Source organism: Theropithecus gelada, chromosome 7b (assembly GCF_003255815.1).
Source record: "Theropithecus gelada isolate Dixy chromosome 7b, Tgel_1.0, whole genome shotgun sequence".
Lineage (NCBI taxonomy): Eukaryota > Metazoa > Chordata > Mammalia > Primates > Cercopithecidae > Theropithecus > Theropithecus gelada.
Window position 1 is genome coordinate 9,435,436 of NC_037675.1, and position 15,092 is coordinate 9,450,527.

A 15,092-nucleotide genomic window follows, 5' to 3' on the forward strand; every position below is an offset into this window, starting at 1 on the left:
TGGTCAAAGGCACCAGTTACTTAGCACTGCCCGGACACCTGCCTGAGTCAGGAACACTGTTTGCATGTTCTCTTAACCATGGGAGGCAGCCTCAACTCTAGCTCACCTAGGGGGTGGCTCATCTGCAGGCCAAAGATGTTTGTCCCAGAGCTGGCCCATACCCTGAGAACAAAACCAGTTTCTGCAGGGCAGGGTCAGACCCAGCCACTCTTGCCTATGTTGTCCTTGGCAACATGGTTGCGGGAGAGGGACTTGGTTTAGCAGAGGTGAGCAGGGAGTGGGTGGGAGGGGGCAAGGGGGCTCATGCTGAAGAGAGAGTCCTGAGAGGGCAGATGGACAGGAGGGGCTCCTCTGACCTGTGGGCTTGTTCCCCTACAGGCTGGTGCACCATGTCGGTCAGCGTCCATGAGACCCGCAAGTCGCGGAGCAGCACGGGGTCCATGAACGTCACCCTCTTCCACAAGGCCTCCCACCCGGACTGCGTGCTGGCCCACCTCAACACGCTTCGCAAGCACTGCATGTTCACTGACGTCACGCTCTGGGCGGGCGATCGTGCCTTCCCCTGTCACCGTGCCGTGCTGGCCGCCTCTAGCCGCTACTTTGAGGCCATGTTCAGCCACGGCCTGCGGGAGAGCCGGGACGACACTGTCAACTTCCAGAACAACCTGCACCCGGAGGTGCTGGAGCTGCTGCTGGACTTTGCCTACTCCTCACGCATCGCCATTAACGAGGAGAACGCTGAGTCGCTGCTGGAGGCGGGCGACATGCTGCAGTTCCACGACGTGCGGGACGCTGCCGCCGAGTTCCTGGAGAAGAACCTTTTCCCCTCCAACTGCCTGGGCATGATGCTGCTCTCGGACGCCCACCAGTGCCGCCGGCTGTACGAGTTCTCCTGGCGCATGTGCCTGGTGCACTTTGAGACGGTGCGGCAGAGTGAGGACTTCAACAGCCTGTCCAAGGACACGCTGCTGGACCTCATCTCAAGTGATGAGCTGGAGACCGAGGACGAGCGGGTGGTCTTCGAGGCCATCCTCCAGTGGGTGAAGCACGACCTGGAGCCGCGGAAGGCCCACCTGCCCGAGCTCCTCCGCAGCGTGCGTCTGGCCTTGCTGCCGTCTGACTGCCTGCAGGAGGCCGTCTCCAGCGAGGCACTTCTCATGGCGGACGAGCGCACCAAGCTCATCATAGACGAGGCCCTGCGCTGCAAGAGCAGGATCCTGCAGAATGACGGCGTGGTCACCAGCCCCTGTGCCCGGCCACGCAAAGCAGGCCACACGCTGCTCATCCTGGGGGGCCAGACCTTCATGTGTGACAAGATCTACCAGGTGGACCACAAGGCCAAGGAGATCATCCCCAAGGCCGACCTGCCCAGCCCCCGGAAGGAGTTCAGCGCCTCAGCGATCGGCTGCAAGGTCTATGTGACAGGGGGCAGGGGCTCCGAGAACGGGGTCTCCAAGGACGTCTGGGTGTATGACACCGTACATGAGGAATGGTCCAAGGCGGCGCCCATGCTGATTGCCCGCTTTGGCCATGGCTCAGCGGAGCTGGAGAACTGCCTGTATGTGGTGGGGGGACACACTTCTCTGGCAGGCGTCTTCCCAGCCTCCCCTTCTGTCTCCCTGAAACAAGTGGAGAAATACGACCCTGGGGCCAACAAGTGGATGATGGTGGCCCCCTTGAGGGATGGCGTCAGCAATGCCGCAGTAGTGAGTGCCAAGCTGAAGCTCTTTGTGTTTGGAGGAACCAGCATCCACCGGGACATGGTGTCCAAGGTCCAGTGCTATGACCCCACGGAGAACAGGTGGACGATCAAGGCTGAGTGCCCCCAGCCGTGGCGGTACACAGCCGCTGCCGTCCTGGGCAGCCAGATCTTCATCATGGGAGGTGACACGGAATTCACAGCCGCCTCGGCCTACCGCTTTGACTGTGAGACCAACCAGTGGACACGGATTGGGGACATGACCGCCAAGCGCATGTCCTGCCATGCCCTGGCGTCCGGCAACAAGCTCTATGTGGTCGGGGGCTACTTTGGGACCCAGAGGTGTAAGACTCTGGACTGCTATGACCCCACTTCAGATACGTGGAACTGCATCACCACGGTGCCCTACTCACTTATCCCCACGGCCTTTGTCAGCACCTGGAAGCACCTGCCCGCGTGAGGAGCACCTGCCGAGCCCAGCCAGGTGAGCCCCTGGCAGCCCACGGCTACTCTGGATCTGGAAAGGTCATGGGGGAATGCAGTCCCACCTCTTCTCAGTCTGGGTGAAGGTCACCGTGTCTTCCAGGGAGGTCTGGGTGGGCAGCAGGTGGCTGGTGTGCTCTGGAGTCAACTCCTGGCTCTGCCTTCTCTTTGCAGTTAACCTGGAGCAAATTATTCAACCAGTCTGCAGAATGGGGACAGTGACCGTAGTTAGACCAGCATGGTAGTTCCCAAACATGGCTACACTTCAGAATCACCCAGGGACATTCTGACGTGCCGTGTGGAGCATAGGTCAACCTGCAGAGTCTGAGGGTGCAGTCTCCACACAAGCCTGCTCTTACTTTTGACACCAGGTGCAACAAAGAGGGCCTCCCAAACCACGCTTGGTCAATTTTGCCAGAAGGACTTAGAGAAGTCGCCGAAGGCTGCTACGCTCACAGTTCCAGTTTATTACAGGGAAAGATACAGATTAAGATGAGCCAAGGGAAGAGACATGTACTAAGGCAGAGTTCAGGAGAATGGCCCCCTCCCCATGGAATCAGGACAGTGTTACTCTCCTGGCACTGATGAGTAATGATATGTATGAAGGTTGCCAACCAGGCCTGGGCACGGTGGCTCATGCCTATAATCCCAGCACTTCAGGAAGGCTGAGGTGGGCAGATGACTTGAGCCTAGTGCAAGACCAGCCTGGGCAATGTTCAAAGTCAGTCCTGGCTGGGCGCGGTGGCTCATGCCTGTAATCCCAGCACTTTGGGAGGCCGAGGCAAGTGGATCACAAGGTCAGGAGATCGAGACCATCCTGGCTAACATGGTGAAACCCCGCCTCTACTAAAAATACAAAAAATGAGCAGGCATGGAGGTGCACACCTGTAATCCCAGCTACTCGGGAGGCTGAGGTAGGAGGATCACTTGAACTTGGGAGATGGAGCTGCAGTGAGCCAAGATCATGCCACTGCACTCCAGCCTGGGCAGCAGAGTGAGACTCCGTCTCAAAAAAAAAAAAAAAAGATTGCCAACCGGGCATGACATCCATGTCTAAATGGTGGAGTCCCCCCAAGAACTGTAAACACCAAAGCCTGCGGAACAGACAGCCTTGGTTTGAGTGCTGTTTCTTTTGGGGGCAGCTGTATGCTCACCAGCGTGCAAGGGATGGGGAGAAGTCCTTCCTCAAAACCAGCAGGCGTCTAGCTTAAGCGAGGTCATCCTCGGGGGCCTTGGAGCCCGGCTTCCTGCAGAGCAAGTGTCCGTGGGTTGCTGCCACATTGTCACTGTGTGGAATCGCTATGAAAACAGATGACACACAAGGCACTCTGGGAGGTGATGGTGGGACAGAGACACTGGGAGCAACTCGAGCCAGGCCCTGCAGACCCTGCGGTGAGGGGAAGGAATGGGCGGGAGGAACGTCTCATCTGGTGCTGGTTTAATCTCCTGAGAAGCTGAGCTGGGGGCAGGGTCTTCCCGCAGCAAATAGGGGCAGGATCGGCGTGAGGTCCTGCCATGAGAGGGTATCCCGGCCAGCCTGGCAGGGTACTGGGGTAGATGCCAGAGAAGGGTTTTGTGCCCAACATGCTCTCTGTGGTTAGGGCCTGGGAAAGGCCAGGGTGTGTGCCACTAGCCCTTGGCCATTCTCCCGGTTCATGCTTTCCTGGGCCCCTCACCCCTGGGACAGGGGCAGGAGATCCCTGGGTGCACTCTACCTCCAGCACAAGAAGAGACTGTGGAAGATGAGCTTTCCTGCCGGAGGGAGCCGAGCCGCTTCCCACGATCCTGCAGCGCTGGGTGGTGGCACTGATCCCTGTGTGTGGGCTCAGCTTGAGGTCATAGGAACCCTGTCAGGAGCTGGCCCAAGCTGAAACATTAATTTCCTCAGTGAGCCAGTGGCTGCTGATACAAATGCTGAAAGCTGTACCCAGCGAAGGCAGTCACTCTTAGCTGGGATTGCTTCTCAATGGAAGCTGTTGGCTCAGCCGCTAACTCAGACCCAGCCAAACCTTCGAGTCCATAAGGGGACACGGTGGCAGGCAAGGAGAGCCCAAGAACAAGCATCAAGCTGGTGAACACAGGGTGTTTGGGCTCACAGAGGCCAGCCTGAATAGGAACACCGCTTTTCTTTTTTTTCTTTTTTTTTTTGAGACAGTCTCGCTCTGTCACCCAGGCTGGAGTGCAATGGTGCGATCTTGGCTCACTGCAACCTCCGCCTCTCAGGTTCAAGCAATTCTCGTTCCTCAGCCTCTTGAGTAGCTGGGATTACAGGCGCGTGCCACCACATCTGGCTTGCTTTTCTCTTTTACAGCTTTTCTGTTTTCTTTTCTTTGAGACGGAATCTTGCTCTTCTTCCCCAGGCTGGAGTGCAATGGCACGATCTCGGCTCCCTGCAACCTCCGCCTCCTGGGTTCAAGTAATTCTCCTGCTTCAGCCTCCTGAGTAGCTGGGATTACAGGCACCTGCCACCACACCCAGCTAATTTTTGTATTTGTAGTAGAGACGGGGTTTCACCATGTTGGCCTGGCTGGTCTCAAGCTCCTGACCTCAGGTGATCCACCCGCCTCAGCCTCCCAAAGTGCTGGGATTACAGGTGTGAGCCACCGCACCCGGCGTTCTTTTTTTTTTTTTTAATCTGCTCTCTTTGGAGAAAAATCAGACCTGCCAAATTTCTTGATTCCCTGAGGAGATTCCAAGAGGATACTGGCATTTCCTGATTCCCTGTTGCTGTCCTCTAGGTCATTTAGGAACCTGGGGAATGTTGCCTGTGGGAAATGGAGGTGCCTCCCACCCCAGGCCAGCCGGGATGGGCAGGATGAAGGGGCCCATGCTGCTGGCCTCAGGCAGCTCCGACCATCTCTGGTCTGAGCCTCCAGACCAGAGACTGCCCCCTGCCTACCCTCCAGGTTGGAGGCTCCCTCTCACCGGGCCCTGCCCTGTCAGCTGGACCTGGTGAACTCTCCCGGGGATTGCTCTGATCCCAGGGACCCTGGCAGGGGAGTGTGCGTGCGTCTTGGTTGTGACCTTCTGGACTGGCTCAGCTTCCCCATCTGGACAACGAGTGGAAATCGTATTACTCATAGCACTTGAATAGAGATCAAATGATTGCCAGTTTCAGAAGCAGCTTTAAAAGGGGTAGCGATGGAGGACAGGGAGATGCTGATGATGATGGTTTTGGGGTGCTGTGGGCTGCAAGGGCCTCTAGATGTCCCTGCTTAGCCCCTCTGAAAGGCCTGTCCACCCATGACTGCTGTTCCTCGGCGGGCACTTGCCCTGTGCCCACTGGAGTCGTCCTCAGTCTGTAATGGACTTGCTGTCATCAGCTCCATTTAGGGATGAGGAAGCAGACACACAGGACTGAGCCAGTCCCAGACCTGATGGGGTAGCTACTTCCAGACCCTGTCATCCCAGAGCCATGTCCCCAAGGCATTCTGGGCTGTGTGCTTCCTCGGCTGCTGCGCTGAGTCCAGGTTGCTCTTAAGTTTCTGCCATTGCCCTGCGTTCCAGCTGTTGCTTTCTCATGGGCTTGACAGCGACCCAGAGACACTCCAGCAGCCCGTCCTTGCCTGAGGCCGCCCCAGTCCCGTGGCTTCTGTCCCCTCACTATGACCCTGGGTTGTTCCCATGCTCTGCAAAGCTCCTCCTGTCCAGCTTCTGCCTGGACAGCTCAGTGTCTGAGTTGTCTTCAAAGGCAGAGAGTGAGCTGGGCTCTCCATAGAAGGGCCTGCAGCACAGAAGCCGACGCCCGGGCATGCCTGGCCTTTCCCAGGTCCCCAGGAAGTGGAACCACAGTGGCTGCAGGCCACTTTTGCTGCTCAGGCAGCCATTGCAGAGCTGTCAGGGCTGAGCCAGAGGAGAGCCCCCAACTCAGGCAGCTGCAGACGGGGCCTGTGATGTGGCTCTGAGTGGGAGGGGCCGAGCCCTGGAACCAGACAAGGCTCACGGGGAGCTGAGTGGAGCGCCCTTGACAAGGACGGGGCCAGGGAGGGTGGAAACAAAGCACGCCTGCTGCCTCCCCCACGCGGTGGGCCCTCCTGGTGACCATGGCGCTGCTCACTGGGCCTCACTGCCTGCAGCCCCAACCAGCGCATCGGCCACCTAGAGTGTCCTCTGGCAGTGCCTGGGCCCGAGATGGCTTCTGTGGCCACCCCACTCCCCACGTTCCCCTCCCTGACTCTGCTCTCCCAGGCAGCAGTGGAGATCAGGGTGCTGGTGAGAAGTCCAGCTCTCGCTCGTCCCCACGAGCATGGCTGAGTCTCCTGCCTCCATGCTGGGCCCAACTGCCCCTGTCCTTGGAGGCCCCTTTCCATCCATCCTGCAAGACTCCGAGATAAGCTTCAGAAGCCATCAGGAGGTCCCCTGCACACTGTGGCCTCTGCACCCCAGATGATGGCCCCTGTTTGTCCACAAGCATTTGTTTTCCCTGTCCTGGCCGCTTGTTGGAACTCGTCGTAGGTGTGAGCATCTGCATCGAGTCCCCTGTCATTCCCACAGCTGTTTGTCATAGGTCCTGCTGTTATAGGGCACCCGCTGGGACTCTGAGAGGGGAGACAGTTGGCATCATATGAACAGCGAGTCAGGGCTGGAGCAGGACTTGAGCCCTGAATGTGCCGGGAAGCTGGCCACGGGCATCTTCACATCTGCGCCCCTGGCACAGAGCACAGGCTTGGCCAGCAGCTGCCCAGAAGCGGCGGGGAATTGCTGAGCTGGAACCTGAGTGACCTCCAGGGCAGCCCTTGCTCCAGTGTTGCGGTTGGATCCACAGCCTCGGGGACAGTAGCCAGCGGCCACAGGAGGCCCCGTTACCCACTAAGGGTGGTCTTGCTGTGAACATTCTCTCCTTTTCCTTCTCTCCCACTGGGTACCCCCTACTCCAGGCCCTTTAAGGCGCAGCCCCCCAACCCTTCTCTCCCACCTGCCTCCAGCATGGGGGCTGCCGAATGCAAGGCAGGCGTCCAGCTGCCGACAGCATGTCTTCTCTTCACAGGTGTTTTTGGGGCCTGGCCACTGGGGTGCAGGGCAGGGCTCATTAATCCACTGTGGGCTCTGTCACTGCTGCAGGAGGGACAGTGCGGCACATTCCCTCCTGTCTTAAAAGAAGTTGCTACAGATGGGAAATCCCAGAGCACAGGCCTGAGGGTTTGTGCCAGCCTCGAGGGTTGGGCCTGGCTAAGCGAGTGCCCAGGATGGAGTCCGTCCGTCCAGGCGTCAGCAGTCATTCGTTCTGTGCCAGCCTGGGGGATAGCGCCATCCCACCCTCGATGGGGCAGGCCCCACACCAGCAACCCACAGGGCACACGGCCAGGGCCTGCCGCACACAGGAAGTGCAGGGCGGCCGCTGACCCCTGTCCCCTCTGCAGGCTGGAGGGTTAGCCCGTTTCACAGATGAGGAGGCCAGGCCCAGGGAGCACCTGCCAAAAATTAAAGGGCCCAGCCTGAGAGGGAACACAGGAGCCTGGCCCCGAGGCTCCCCAACCCCTGTGCTTCTGGCTGTCATCTGTATTCCTCTCAGCAACTCAGGGTGCCCTGGGGGACACCCTCAGGTAGGTGGGGTGGCTGTTCCAGGTAACAGGCCTTGCTCTGTAGGGACCACATGTCAGCATGTGGCGTGCTGGGACAGGGCCAAGACCGGGCAGCCAGGCCCCAAAGGTTCGGGTTTGCTGTGTTAGAGCACCTCAGGATGGTTAGGGCCCCTGTGACCCCAGCTTCATACTTGTGAGGAGCTTGAAGGGATTTGGGGGCCTTCTCAGTCACCCAACCCAGCCTCTGTATCTGGAAACAACTTGACCACCTGGGGAGGGCAGCATTCCTGCAGAGTAGCCTTCAGAGAGCAGAGGGCCCAGCACTGTGAGGGATGGAGAGGTGTACCCCGCTTAAAGGGGACAGTCCCATGGAGCCTCAGTGCTGCCTTCAGTGTTTTAATTGAAATGTTACTAAGGTTACTTAGATACACACAAGCATGCAACTAGTAAAGCCCCTTATGTTCTTCTTCTTACACAACTGTAAAACGAACACGTACAGGTTAAACACAGCCAAAGCCAAAAACCCCGGACAGCGTCACCATTAATCACTGCTTTGCTGAGGCCCCTTGCCTCGTGGAGTGGATGAACACGCAGGGTTGCTAGAGCGCTCTGCCTGCCTGCGCCCCCCTGTGTAAGAAGACTCACCTTTTCCCGTTTCAGGGCCTCGGAGTGGTATGTGAGAGGGAACTTCTATGAGGGGAATTGGCTCACTTGGTGATGGAGGCTGAGAAGCCCCATGATAGGCTGCAAGCTGCAGAACCAGGAGAGCTGGGGGCGGTCCTCAGCCCAGCTACCAAGAACCAAGAGCCTGGGGTGGGGATGGGGTGGTGGGCAGCAAGTCTCAGAGGCCAGAGGACCTGGAGCTCTGATGCCCGATGGCAGAGAAAGAGCAACCTAGCTCCAGAAGAAAGAAACCTGAATTCCCGTTTCCTTAGCTTTTTTTCTACCAGGGCCCCAGCCCATCCTGTGGTGCTCACCTGCACTAAGGGCAGATCTTCCCCACCCGGGCCACGGCTCTGACGCTGGTTGCCTCTGGAAGCACCCACACAGACTCACCGGGGCAGCCCAGCCATTCGAATCAAGTGCCAGGCCGCCTGGGTTTCCCTTCTAGGAGAAGAGGGCCAGGCTCCATGCCTGCTGCAGCACTGAGAATACGTAATGCATCCCCGGGGTCTGGGTATCCCCGAATCCAATCAAGTTGACACCTGAGTCATCCGAGTGTGGCGGATGAAAGCAGGCCTGGGGTGCCTGGATCACCGGACTGCGCTGCTGGTGAATGGTGGATCCAGCGTTCTCATGCCCAAGCCTCATGGGCAGCTGCCTCATTGTCATTTTGTTTCAGATCAGGTCAGAACAAAACAATGTGGCCACTGATTGATTTTCTCTTTCTCTCCTCCTTCCACAGCCCGCGGCCCTCAGTGTCACAGCGTGGCCTTGGCTTATGTGCCACAGCAGGAGCTAAGCGGGTCCTGGAACAGCTCTCCGAGAGGTGGAAGGGGCCCCGCCAGCTCTGGGGAGCAGCAGCCTTGGGCTGTTCGGAGCTTTAGGCACAAGAAGAGAAGCATCTCTTGCATCTGTGCCCCTGGGGGCCTCTTCAGCTTTGCAGTGGTTTATAGGAAGACATACCTCCCAGAGGGGCATGAACTGCCACCAGGACTGACCCCGGCGTCGGGAGAAGGACACTTGCAGAGCCTTGAGATCACCTGGATTTTGGCAGGTCCTGGACTGGGGCCGGGCAGGCAGGGACAGGGAGGAGCCCCTGGTGGCTTTCGGGGCTGCAGCACTGCCACACATCCTTTTCCTCCCGGCCCGCCCTGCTGGGGCACTACTGCCGTCTATAGATGGTGTCCCAGGCCTGGGAAACCAGGTTCCCAGGGGTTGAGACCAGAAGGTTGATGAGCAGAGAACCCAGGACAGATTTTATAAGGTGCAGAAACTGCAGGGGGGCCTCAGTGACATCCACGAGGCAATAAGGCTAATTGCCTTATTTGCTAATAAGAGCAAAGGACACCCAGACCTCCAAGGTTTGTGGGCCCCTGCCACAAAGCTGTAAGTCCCAGCCCGCCCACTGAGGGCCTTGCCCAGTGCTGTGGCCTGGTGGGGACACAGATGCTCTGGCCACTCAGTGGAGCTGGGCCTGCAGCAGACTCAGGACTCCGAGTGCCCTGGGGGTCACCCCTCACATCCCCTCCTCAGAGCCCACCCTGAGAGGCAGCAGTGACCCCCGTGGTACACACATGCCAACAGCACTGGGGGCTTCTCCCCGGGAGACCACGCTGCCCTCCAAGACAAGGGGCAGCTGTGAGCTGGAGATAGCAGAGGGACCCCAGGGAGTCCCCTGCAGACCCCACCAGGGCCGCATCCGTCTCAGTTTGGGGGACAGTGATGGGGCCCTCACCATCCTCTTGAATCTTGGCCCCCATTTGCGCCCTGAGCTCCAAGATAAGAATGGCCGTGAGAGAACTGCTGAACATCTGTTCATTGCTGTCACCTCCTGAGTCACTGGGGTCCCTCAGCAGAACCTCCCTGACACCTGGGCTGTGGAGAGGTAGGTGCCTATCAGTGACCATCCTAATGCCTCTCACTCACTCCTAACCCCCTGTTTGAGGGGGAGGGGTGTTGGTGCCTTGACGGGGCTGGGTAGGGTGTCCAAACTTGTGGCTTCCCAGGCACCTGCAGTGTGAACACTGCTTGACTGGCTCAGGGTTAGGGCTGCAGAGGGGGCTGTGCCACAAACCAGTTACTTAAGCAGCCCTGAGTGTCTCCATGCCTTGGTGCGGGTCCTGGAGACCTCTTGGGGTGGGACCTTTGGGCAGGGTTTGCCCACTGATGCGCCCGCCACCATGGGCCCCTGGCTACATGGGGCTTCTTGGACCCTATAGACCCCGCAGACCCCACCTGTGTCAGGCCGGTTGCCCAAAGACACTTGGCTGTGGTCCCCGGGGATGGCTTTGCTGGCACACTCAGGAGCCCGGCCGCGGGGGCTGCAGGGAGTGCACCTGGACCCGTGGCGTTGCTTCATTGAGATAAAGAACACTTATCACATAGCACAAAGGACGGGCCATGGTGCTTTCCCTGAAAGTTGTGTTGAGTTTTTATCAGTTTCCTAACTTAATAAAAAGAGTTGAGAAAATTCTTTGCCTGCCTTGTGTGCTGGTGTTAGTCTTGGAGACATTCTTGTTGGCTGACTTCAGTCCTGTCCCACCAGCCAAGGCTCAGGCCTGCCTGCTGGCGTCTGCCCTTCTCATGAGCTGGGAAGGGGGACCCACCCGGATGAGAGGTCTCCCCATTCCTGTCTCCTCCTGAAGTTACTTCAGAAGCCGTGAAGTTGATTCCGTGGAGAGCCCTGATCCTGTCTGCCCCTCCTCTGGAGGGCAATTCTCTCTTGGAAACCAGTAAATAGAAGCTGGGAATGTCATTCCATCCACTCGAAAAGGCAGAACCTCCAGTTGATGCTCCTTTGTCTGAAAATAACCCAAGCGCCATTCAGAGGGGCAAAATGGCTCCAGGAGGCAGCTCTGCGGTCTGAGCGCCAGCTCACGGCACCATTGTGCCCACTGGTTGCACTGTGGGTCCTGGTCTACCTGCCCTCCTTGTGTGTTTTCATAGTCACCGTGAACCTCATGAGCTCAAGCATATGCCCGCAGGGTAAACATCGTGTTCTATGTTTTGTGGTCTCACCTTCAGGCGCCCCTCAGACAGCGGGCAGCCCAAGAAGGTCATGCTGTGGCGCAGCCTGCGCGCGGGGTGGCTGTGCTGTGAACGGGAACCCGGAGGTGCCCCAGCACGGTGGCTCTCAGCGGTGGCTTCCATGGTGCTCAGTGGTGTGCTGGCCCACAAAATCCAAACAGCGCCTTCACAGTGTAAGAAGTGCTCTGATGCTGGCGTAGGGGTGTGACGTCACATTCCTTAGAAAATGGAATGCTCTTGAGTGGGTTTGTCTCAGAGGTGAGTATGGTGCGTGTACAAGGGCCAAGAGCAGAGGGCCTCGTCCCTCCCCCTGCCCAGAGGTGCAGCCCTGGGAGGGGCGTCCTAGGACTCGTCTCGCACTGTCGGCTCCTGCAGCAGTGGTGGGGACCACAGGTGAACGCCACCACTTCCATACAGGCCTGAGCGCTTCACTCTGGCCAGCGCTTCACATCCAAAGCCAGAAGTTGGCTCCAGCTAGAGTCCTGTGAGTACAGCTCAGACAGCAGCAGAGGTGAAGTTCCCTGTCACACAGTCACAGGGTGAGTGTGAGCCGGCCGTGGCCCACAGGGCCCCAGCGTTGCACCCCACCCCCTCTCTCCCTGCTCTGCCGTCTTCCATGCAATGCAGCGGTTTCCTGGTCCACCCTGGCCATCCCAGCCCCGGCTGTCCCATCTGCATTCCAGCCAGTGGGAAGGGGAGGAGAGAAAGTGATGGGCAAGCCTGTTTTAAGGGCATGGCCCAGAAGTTGCACCATAACTTCTGCATTCTCCTGGCAGCTAGAACTCAGTCACATCCATGCCTGATTGCGAGCGGGACTGGAAAGTGCCCTGAGGAAACTCCAGGGCTCCAACACAACTAAAGGGAACCTAGATATTAGACAGGTAGCAGCCTCTTCCTCTACATGCTGGGTCAGGGTTGGAAGGAACCTGGGCACACCGCCCTGCCTCCCGCTTCTCTGGGAGCATGCAGAGCCACCGTCTGCCAAGATCCTGGCTCTTGTCAAACCCCTCTTGTCAAGCAGTTGTCAAGCCCCGATTGTGTGCTGCTCACTGGCCAGTGCTTTGCATAATTACCTCCTTTAACCTTCGCAGTGACCCCCGGAGGCAGACATTCTTGTCGTCGTCTTGCTGATGAAGAAATGGGCCCAGAGGTCACAGTAACTTGCCCAAGGTCTCTTCTAGTAGGAGGAGGAGGAGGCAGTACAGTGGCAACTGACAGAATGTGGACTCTGGAGCTAGGCCCACCTGGGTTTGGGTTCAAGCTCTCATGTATGGCTCTCATGTATGTACAAGCTTGGTTAAACCACTTGATTCTCTGACACAGGCTTAATGATAGCAGGGTTAAGAGTTGAGGTCGAGTTCCATAAAGCACTAAACACCATGACCAACGCCCAGATAGCCCGTTACCGGGGGAGAATGGCCGCCACGTTGCAGCAGTGGAACTGGGATTTGAAACCAAGCCATATGCTACATTGTGGGGGCTGGGAGTGGTGTTGCTTCCAGTCATTACCCAGCAGGCCTAGCTCCGTGTTCCTTGGCCTCCCAGGGGTCAGACTGAGTCTGGGACAGGGCTTGGGGAGGGGAGAAGCCACCCTCCCCATCAGTGATGGGGCAAGGCCTCTCTGGAAACTTTGGGCCCAAGATGGCCAGTGGAGCTTTCCTTGGTTGTGCCTGATGCGGGAAAGAAAACAGGCCATCTTGGAGGCTTTGGCATCCTGAGAGCCTGCCTGGGGGGACTGTCAAGTTGCCAAGGGCAAGGAGAGGGTAGCCAACTGCCTCCTCCACCTGGCTGTTCAGCCAGGTCTCCCTGCCTTCAAAGGACACTTCTTCAGCCAGGAACTGACAAGAATGAGCCCAGAGTCATTCACCCCAAAGGTGTGTGGCAGCCGCCCCTTGCTCAACACCCAAGGCTGTAAATCCTAGTGGGGAAAGAGGCAGCCTCTTCAGAAGCAATTGTCTAATGAGCGCAGCTTGCAAAGAACCTCGGTTCTTCTGGATCATCACTGGGGGGATATTTTGCAGAGTAAGAAACTTGCATGCCCCGTCCATCATGTCCCAGCCCCGGCCCCAATCCCAGCCCCGATGGATCTGCCCGGCCTCTCCTTCAGGAGGTGGAAATTATGGCTGAATTATGGAAGAGGTGGTCTCTTCCAACTTGAAGAGACCATGAAGGTGATCGGCCCCCAGCTCCTCTTCTGCCCTCAGGCCCTGCCCTACCTGACATGCAGCTTGTCCCGCCCATGGTATCTGCAGAGGTTCAGGCCCTGCCCAGGGAGCCAGGGTGATTCGGGTGAATTTCTCAGAGTGGGCACAGTATTGTCCTGCATTTTCCCTTGCCTTGTTGGGCTTTGGGATGTGGCTTTGCCTCACTGAGGGTCAAGGAAAAGCCTAGAACAGGCCGCAGGCTTCTTAACTTGGGATTTGGGATCAAATTCAGGGGATCCATGCACTTGGGTGGGAGAAAAATGACATATTTATTTTCACTAACCTCTGACTGAGGTTACTGATCAAGTGATCCACCCGCCTCAGCCTCCCAAAGTGCTGGGATTAGAGAGCCACCTCGCCTAGCCCAAGGTCGCTGTTGAGGTCACCATTTTAAAGCTGAGGAAACACGCTGAGCATGGCAGCAGATGCTCTGGTGGTTTCTGTGTGTCTGGCCCCAGCTGCCCAGGCCCCCTGAACCCGAGGGGCCTTGCTCTGGCCCTGGGATTGGCCTGGGTTTGGAACCTGGCACTCGGGACCCTGAGGGTTTGCAGCAGTAGGGGAGCAGTGGCTTTTTTGAGTTGAATTGAGTAGGGCTGGACTCCTTTTCTGTCCTTTCTGCAGGTAAAGGAGATGAGCAGTGTTGCTCTGGTACCCAGAGAAGCTTCCAGGCACTCCTGGGTTGCACGATAGATTACATAATTCTATTGATGGGCACCAGCTCCATGCCAGGCCCCAGGGCTCCAAAGCCATTTCCAAGTAGACTCATCACAGCTTCCCCACTCAGCCTGCAGGGCTGGTGGGGAACCAGGGAACTTGGGAGCAAGAGAGACACATCCCGCCAAGCCCACCCTGTGGTGGCTCTACCAGCGTCGGGACTGCAGAGCGAACAGGACGGCAGTCTTATCCTGACCACGTGCATTCAGGAGAAATGCAGGCTCCAAGAGCAAGTGCCATGAATGGCTTCACCACGGCTGCTCTTTCTTCACATTGGCTCCTGTGAGCTTTCGCAAAGCTTCCAAAGCTGGCCCCGCTTCTCTCCCCTCTGCAGAGGGAACATTGAGGAGCTCTGTGTGTCTCATCTGTACAACCCTAACTAGGGCCTCATCAAAGACTAGCAAGGAGCAGGTCCTGTCTCTTCCTCTCTCCGCCTCTCCACTTCCCATGGAGAATAGTGAGATTTTTAAAATGAGAGTTGAAGCCATACCGAAAAGCCCGGTGCTGTTAAATGCAGCTGTGACATTTGCCTGAGAGAAGTGGCCAGTCGGCGGGGGTTGGGGGTTCAGTTCCCAGTCTGCCCTCCAAGCTGGTGTTGCCAGCTGTGGCTGCCTCTTCGCTGTAGGCCTGCGAGGTCCCTGCCATGCCTGTCTCCTCCTCCCAGCAGGAGTGTGAGCTCTGCTCTGGGGTCAAGGCCAGACCTTGGCAGCCCATGTGCTTGGCTCCCCCAGCTTAGCCTCAGGATGTGGGTCTTCAGTTTGCACTGTGCAGCGTCGGGGG

At 57.9% G+C, this 15,092-nt stretch overlaps 1 protein-coding gene across 1 annotated transcript; it reads left to right on the top strand.

Moving 5' to 3' along the window:
• The first annotated feature begins 383 nt into the window (after positions 1 to 383).
• KLHL25 (kelch like family member 25) lies at positions 384 to 10,840 on the top strand. The gene is made up of 2 exons (XM_025390976.1): positions 384 to 2,183; positions 9,110 to 10,840. Exon 1 carries the CDS (start codon positions 390 to 392, stop codon positions 2,157 to 2,159), a length of 1,770 nt encoding a protein of 589 aa, XP_025246761.1. The 5' UTR covers positions 384 to 389; the 3' UTR covers positions 2,160 to 2,183; positions 9,110 to 10,840.
• Positions 10,841 to 15,092: the final 4,252 nt, after the last annotated feature.